This window comes from Puntigrus tetrazona, chromosome 2 (assembly GCF_018831695.1).
Source record: "Puntigrus tetrazona isolate hp1 chromosome 2, ASM1883169v1, whole genome shotgun sequence".
Lineage (NCBI taxonomy): Eukaryota > Metazoa > Chordata > Actinopteri > Cypriniformes > Cyprinidae > Puntigrus > Puntigrus tetrazona.
The window spans coordinates 237,594-245,530 of record NC_056700.1 but is presented as its reverse complement, the minus strand read 5'-3'; the positions used below and the strand labels follow the sequence as shown (position 1 = coordinate 245,530).

Here is a 7,937-nt window from a genome sequence, read left to right as displayed (position 1 = left end):
CAGGTTAGCTGTACAATGCTATTTATATTTAAAATGACGTGTAAACATGCTATTAAAATGTTAATTGAGGCGATAATCACACCCAATATCTTCATTTAACCTGTAAGCGTTAAGGCACTTCATTAACATCACCCACTCTTGTTACAAAAATAAAAGACTCATAATATTGGAACATGATATTATTGGACAGCAGGGGGCGTGGTTACACAGATTTCAGATGTTTTTTTTACAAATAAACATTTAGGGAGGAAAAAAAAACAACAATCGCGTAAAACATGAATGTGGTTCAGTAATAATAGCAGCTGATGTATTGCTAGAATGCAGCATGCAGAATTTCCTTGTTGGAAGTGAAACAGAAATCTAACGATGCATATGTATTTGTTCACATTTATTTGTTCACCAAGTGAATATTAACATACACAGCTCTCGAAAATAATATTTAGTTGGCCTTTAACGCCAAACACATTTCCCATCCATGTTTCATAACAACACAGCAATGCACACAGTGTGAGTGCTACACATATACAGTTATACAGTAGTCATTAAGTGCTCTTGAGTCTATATTTTGATTGACGTTCTAGAATCACATTCGTTTGTATCCTGTAAAGAAATATTAGCAACACTTTACAATAAGGTTCAATTTGTTAACGTACTTAATACATTAAGCATCACAAAATAACAATGAATAATACTTACGCATAAAGCATGTGTTATAGGTTTAATTTATACTCTAAACTTCTTTTAAAAGGTACTAGTAGATGCAAAAATAACGATACGGTAATTAATATTAATAAATGGATATCGTAGTTCATTGTTAGCTCAAACTGAATCTTGTTGTAAAGCGTTAACAAAAAGTCTTCTTTTGATTAATATGCAATAAGGCACAAGCTTTAATTTAAAGAACACAACGAGAAATTGCCAGTGACTATTTAAAAGGATAGTTTACTTGTCATCCTTTACTAACCCCCATGTCCTCCATATCTGCATGCCTTTCTTTCATGTGTGGAACTCAAAAGAAGATAAGTAGAATGTCTTGCCATTTTTTTTCTAAATGTGATTCACTGTTGTTTCGAACAATGGCTGTCATTGTATGAACCATTTTTAGGAGCTCGTAAAAAGGACATGAGGTTAAGATAACAATGATTTATGTGAACTATCCTTAATGAGCTGTTCATTTTTGCAAATCCAGTAAGTTTGGTTCAGTGACCCATACATGTCCAAACTAGTGCCCTTAAAAACCAGTTGCAGCAGTAACCGCTGAGAGAGTCTGTGTAGCCACAGTACGGAGTGCAAACGTGGGCACAGAGAGATCCATGAGGATGAAGAGCTGGTGTTGGGAACTCTGCAGGCCATAACATTTACACTCGTCTGTGACGAGGTAACACTGCACAGGGACGTGGGTAAAACCCTGAGAGAAACCCTCCGAGGTAGTCGAAGAAACCGATGCCTCCTGACAGGTAAAATATCGAGTGACGGCAAACGTATAAAAGAGGCGGAGGAGCTCCAAGCGCCTGCCCGATGAGAGGAGAGGCGTAGCCCCCGAAGGAGCACCACCGCGGACACGAGGACAGACGGTGACGGCGCGGCGAGATTCGCGGTTGATGAGGAGAAGCGCCTGGACGTCCCAGCGAAGGCTAACAGACGGGGGAAGAGTAGAATGTTTGGCCTGCTCCAAACAGCTACGCAGGTTCTCTGCAAAAGTGGACCAAAAACGACCGATGAGCTCATTCTCTGCTTTGCACAAAGAGGGTTTGGGGCCACATAGGACGCACACGTGAACCCCAGGAAGTAGCTGGAAACTGAGCAAGCGAATAGCGACGGTGGGACTACCTTGGGGAAGGAAGACGGGGTAGTCGCACGAAGACGCTCCAGAAAGCGACTGCACCAAGGCTGAGAGCAGAACAACTTCCTGGGACGTCAGCCGCGACCACCACTTCTCCGTGGCTTGTGCCACGCGGCCGTGCACCAGCAGGCAGCCAAATTTCGCTCTCCGCTGCTTGAGCGAAGAGTCTAAGACATCCCGAAGCAAGCCGGAGTGGGAGAAGCAAACAATCGGCGCACTGTGTCAGCTCTCCCATAAATCCCTGCTCGTCATTAACGCGTTCCAGGAGCACGTCGATCAGGCGGTAACAAGAGCGCAACTCTCGTTTATCCGCTCCACATTGCGTATGTTTGCCAGCTCGTCCCGTCCCAGGACCAGGACCATGCAGTTCCACACGTTCTCCAGCAGGCGGCGCAGCTGCAGCTCGCTGATGGCGGAGCCTCCGCCGCCACTCACCGCGATCAGCATCAGGCTCTCCTGAAACACCCCCCAAACCACGCGGCTCCCTCGATCCGTCTCACAGCTCGCCAACTGAGCCCCGTGACCGGCGCCGAACATATGGACGCCATTGAGGGAGCCGATGATGGAAAAGGGAAGCTGCTTTGCGGAGCCTCGTGAGAACAGAGGGAACCCGCTGGAGGCTGTGAGGCACAGAAGTTGGAGGGTCTCTGCTTGCAGCATGGTGGAAAGTGGCTCTAAACGCCAATCAATGATGGGGACATCCTAAAAAGCCTTTAGGTGCACAAAGACAAAAGAAATAAACACATGAGAACTTCTCCATTGTACATACCTGCAAAAGACCGTTCACTGATACGACACCTGTGAATGGTAAGATGCCCTCCTAACGTACTTTTACTTTTGAATTACAATGTTTAAATACAAGTTTAGTACGTGCAGGATGATCAGCTGGAAACTGATAGAAACATTTGTTATTTTAGTCATCATGGCAATTGTATTTAGCCCTTCTTAAAGATGGCTAAAGACTCTGATCGAGTTGGACAGGTCACTCCACCAGCAGGGAATGGTTAAAGTAAAAGTCAACCCCGCCCACTTTGTTAAAGATTGTATCAACTATGTTTATATTTATATGTAGATATTAATGTTAATGCATAATATCCAGGGCGAGAACTAGAAGGCGTAAGTGACAATTTTGGTGAAACTGAGATTTTATATAAAATCAAATGAAGGCTCTTAATAAGCCTTTTTATTGGTAAAAGTACTGTCCCTGACACAGATGAATGCACACATTAGTATTAAAAATAATAAAGAAGATCAAAAGTCAGATCAAACTATGGTAAAAAAAAATGGCTCTATTGTAAAGCTGGTGAAATGTCACTTCTGGTTCTCACCCCTTCTATATAATAATATACTGCTATTAAAATGTGTATTTAATAATGATCCTGTTAATTGTACATATTCCTATTAAATACGATATATTTTATATTATATAACATACTAAATCAACTGCGCTGTTGTGTTTTGTCAAGAAAGTGTTTTGTCAAAGAATGAAAAAGCAGAATCCCAGGAAACAGAGATTCATCTTAAAAAGTACATTTATTCTATGACTTACGTAAAGCATTTTTAATAAATACATGTTTAATTGCCCATATTTTAATTGAAGATATGTTTAAGACACTATGCTTGCTGAACTGAATGCACATCAAAGGTACATCTGACACACACACACACACACACATATATATATATATATATATATATATATATATATATATATATATATATATTTGACTTATGTGATTAATAAATATATAAAACTTATGTGAAATCAATCAACAAACATTAAATAGTTAAAATACTAGTTGATCCACAAACCCCTCATTAAATAAAAAGAAAAAACACCCTCTTACCCTTTCTTACTCTGCTAACTAGAAAAGCTGGTGTTCATGCTAAGTGTATGCTAACGTGACACAGCTGCGTCAAAATGACTAAAAAAATATTTTTCCTGTGTTTGCTAACGTTAATCCACTCCGAAACTGCCGTAATAAACGTTCCCGCGCATAACTTTCACCCAAGGTTTTCCCTCACAGAATTAAGCAGCAAATAACTCGATTTCAAATAAAATAATTGTAAATATTAATTTTCTCACCTGACTTTGAGAGTCGTAAACTTCACGTATCCACAGCAACATCTCTGACAACAGCGGTTCCGCTCTTCTTCGCAGCCGATAGAGAGTAAAAGAAAACTGATGGCGCCACACCGCCACCTTCCGGAGACTGTTTGTGGATGCAATTAGTGCATAAAGACGGTTCCTGCTCTTTTGTTGGTTCGGTTTAGAATTATTCAGCACTTAACTGAAAAAATTTTTATGTCTTGCGTATATTTAACATTTTATTTTTTTCAATCCTAAACAGTCTTAAAGTACAGAACATTTAATATTAAGTAAACTAAATATTTTAAATATATATAAAATTTAAAACACACAGCATTTCGTTTTACAAATAAAAATAATAATAATAATAAAATAAAAAAAAACAGAAAACATTTTTAATGCTACTTTTTTTTTTTTTTTTTTTTAAGATACCAAAATGAACTACATTCATACCTTGAAATGCAATCAACTCTGTATTGACTCCCATTGTGAACCTTTGATTAATGTTGCCGCCTTTGGCACTGCTTATCTCCACATGCCAACTAAAGTAACGAATCATTGTAACCGTTTTCCCACAAAGACTATAATCAGCAAATTTCCGTTGAGAACATGGTTCCTTATTTTTAGTTCTTTTAAGCCAGGTTAAACAGCTTAAAAATGGTTTGTTTCATGTTACACCCTTACGCTACTTTTCTTTACTGCTAATAAATATAAGAATCGATATAATGTAATCTCAAACCTTATAACCTGTTGGTTAAACGACAAACATTTTAAGATTCTTGTAAATTTCAGCTGAGCTTAGCGGATAACTTCCAAAAAACGCGCACACAATGCATGTCATTTATAAACATTTTATTTTAGTCCAGCTCTTTTCCTCTTTACTTTCCTCTTTTCATAGCATACAGTATGTAACATCGTCAATTCTGAAAAAGCCGATTTGCTAAGCCTTATTCTATTATGGCAAACATTACCACAACCACAAGATTATGTGCCAGAGAACTAAATTATTCAGGATAAGTTCCGTATTCAAGAAAGGAGGCAGCTATTAAATTACAAAGAAAACAAGTGAAAGAAAAAAAATAATACGATGTGTGAAAAGAGACACATTTTTGGGATTCGCTGGCTGGCTTTTCATTTCCTAATACTCTATTTTGTGCAAACTTCAAAATGGCTGTTTTTGGGGCCAGAAAAACTTAAAAAAGACGTTAAATAATTTCTGCAAAATTACTTCAAGAACGAACGAGAAATCAGGAATGACGAATCACATCACTGCTCGTGACGCGTCAAGATTTTTTTACACAACATCAAGGTAGATTGACAGAAAACAACATTACAATTGATCGGAATGAAGTTTTATGGCTTTTTGTGTTTTCTTCATTAACAAGGCACCAGAGAGGAATGATAGGATTGTTGCACCTCATAGAAGATTAATCAATGAAATCTGCAAAAGCCTTGAAGAGAGGCTCCTTGGCAAAGTCGCTGGCAAGGAGTGGATGCTTGAGACATCATTGGTCCTCTTTACATGCCCATTCGAATGCTCTGAATGATCTGGAATATTGCTGGTGAAAAAAAAGAGTGACATTACAGATGGTTTACATTCCAGCTTTTGGAAAAGGTTTGTTGAAGTCAATCTAAACATTAGTGCCAGCTGAAGGTATATAATGGGTCACTGTGCTAGTGGTCATTTATCCTTACTATAAAAGTAAACGTATTTCCAAATAACTAATTGAAAAGTATGCTTTTGTGGATTGAATCGGATAAAAAAGATTGCGAAACCGTAAAAAAAAAAACAAAGTGAGGGCAAACAAACAGAGTGCGAGATGACATGCAAGGACAATGTCATTTGATCAAAGCAAACAGATTCTCGAAAGCAACGGGGTAAAACTCGGTGAGAGCTGGCAGCAGCCCGGGCCAAATCATGTGCCGCACATCAGACCTAGACGGAGCCGTTTATGACATTGTCAAAAAGGCTACACACGTTTTAAAGCCTCCAGCTGGCTCTTCCTGGGAGTACTTAAGCGGCTGTTGGAACTGTTCTTCAGTGCTGTTTGAGAGTAACAACACCTGCAGATCCACGTGTTGAAAATAAGCAGATAAAGTCACCCTATCAGTCCAGCCTTGTCCGTGTAAATAGTGTGCATTATTATCTCGGCCTTCACTACAGTGCAAGGTTTCTCGGTGTGTGCCAAAAAAAATGAGCGGAGGTCAGCTTTGTCTACCTACCTTGGGCTAAACGGAAAGTGCAACACATGCCGGCATAAAAATAAAATACCATTTAATTGAGTGCGTCTATTATTTGACGTGAGACATGACAGATGGCTTGTTTTTTTTTTTTTCGTTGTTGTATTGGTTACTCACCTGAACCGCAGACCACAAAGATGAAAAGCGCCAAGAGCCAGGGTCCCACCGAAACTTTATCATCACTGACGTTTTTCTGCGTAAATACAGTTTTAGTTTTCATTTGATTGTAGCAGTGCAGTGGGATTTATCAAAAAGGTAATAAGAAACAATATTTTACTTCAAAGCTAGCACTTGCCTATATTTATAGGTTTAACCGAACTTTAATTTTACTTTCTCTAAGTCGTTGAATAACGTGAGGTTCGTTTCGCTTCTGTTGATACGCTATCGAACGCCTCGAAGAGTTGTCTTACCGATGATTTGACGTTGCCTCTCTGGGTGATGTTTTTGCTGTGTTTCTCGTTGGCCATGCGAATCCTCTGTTTGGCGACCATCGTTGCAGACGCTGGTGGGTTGTGAAAGTGAGCTGGAGACGGTCACAAATATGACGAACGCAAACTAGTGAGGATGAGGAGAAAACTACGTCGATTTTTGTCTACGTACCACTGATCAGTGCTACGTACTCGGAATGTAAGCTCCGCCCACACAGGAAGATCGTAAATGGACCGACTCTTGGACCGCCCAGCTTTTTAAAAAACGCTGTATGTCTGTATCTGTAATGTATCATAGAAACCGATTTAAACGTTTATATTGATAAAGACCTTAGATATAAATTTTGGCTTCTTGCACAATGTCTGTGATGTTCTTTTTTATATTTGTGTGTCTACTTGGATATATAGTTTTGGTTTAAAACTGCCAGTAGTGTAACATTTATTCTGCAAATAGCAAGAAATTGTTATTTTCACTTGAGATCGTCCAATGAATCGCTTAATATATATATATATATATATATATATATATATATATATATATATATATATATATATATATATATATATATATATATATATATATATATATATTAGAGCGATTAAAAATAGAATATATTTAACACAGTTATCCCCTTTAATTTTCTTCTTATTATACAAAATCTATTAGTCCCATTGCCATTGAAATTATTTTACAAAGTCCAAGATAAAAGGTTTTCGTTAAAGTTGGGAGGCTGAAACAAAGCATAGCTCAGTCGCCTACCTAAGATACATAATTGTACCCTGTTTTTTCACCACTCCTCAAGAATGACAGTTTACAGACTTTCAAATATTTTTTTTCATCCTCATCAAAGACAAAACATATTTATATACATATATAAATATTTATAAAGACATATATATACATATTTAAACGGAGAGATCTTAGTCAAAAATGTAAAAAAAAAAAACTTTAAGACAATTATTTACAATTTTATTTTTAAACTTGCTGGCTTTATCATGTTTGTTAATAGATATTTGTGGGGAAGAAACCAGAACCATTTAACGTTTATTATTTAAAAGATGATGCGGTACAGATTATTATTATTATTATTATTATTATTATTATTATTATTAATAATAATAATAATAATAATAATATTATAATAATTATTATTATTATTATTATTATTATTATTATTATTATTATTATTATTATTATTATTATTTATTTTTATGAACGGGTTCGTTGAGACGTTCTTCGTCGAAATGTGTGACCCTACATCAAGCAGTCTCCAACCAATCGCAGCGTGGCTTCCTGGATTACCCGTATGAAATTTACTACACCACTTCCTGCTTT

At 37.5% G+C, this 7,937-nt stretch overlaps 2 protein-coding genes across 2 annotated transcripts; both read right to left on the bottom strand.

The window, feature by feature from the left end:
• Nucleotides 1-808: 808 nt before the first annotated feature.
• LOC122325097 (protein fuzzy homolog) lies at nucleotides 809-4,080 on the bottom strand. The gene is given in 4 exon segments (XM_043219987.1): nucleotides 809-2,042; nucleotides 2,044-2,152; nucleotides 2,155-2,554; nucleotides 3,930-4,080. Coding segments are annotated over 3 exon segments (1,269 nt in total). The 5' UTR covers nucleotides 2,504-2,554; nucleotides 3,930-4,080; the 3' UTR covers nucleotides 809-1,231.
• Nucleotides 4,081-5,134: 1,054 nt separating this feature from the next.
• LOC122325174 (stress-associated endoplasmic reticulum protein 1-like) lies at nucleotides 5,135-6,789 on the bottom strand. Its single transcript, XM_043220121.1, has 3 exons — nucleotides 6,584-6,789; nucleotides 6,291-6,366; nucleotides 5,135-5,491 (listed from the first exon to the last, which is right to left on the bottom strand). Exons 1-3 carry the CDS (start codon nucleotides 6,662-6,664, stop codon nucleotides 5,451-5,453), a joined length of 198 nt encoding a protein of 65 aa, XP_043076056.1. The 5' UTR covers nucleotides 6,665-6,789; the 3' UTR covers nucleotides 5,135-5,450.
• Between the last annotated feature and the right edge of the window lie 1,148 nt (nucleotides 6,790-7,937).

Coding starts and splice junctions, on each gene's coding strand:
- LOC122325174 (XM_043220121.1), bottom strand. CDS start 6,664: ATGGTCGCCAAACAGAGGATTCGCATGGCCAACGAGAAACACAGCAAA. Junction 6,367..6,583: donor GAGGCAACGTCAAATCATCG/GTAAGACAACTC, acceptor GTATTTACGCAG/AAAAACGTCAGTGATGATAA. Junction 5,492..6,290: donor CTTTGTGGTCTGCGGTTCAG/GTGAGTAACCAA, acceptor TTTTTTCACCAG/CAATATTCCAGATCATTCAG.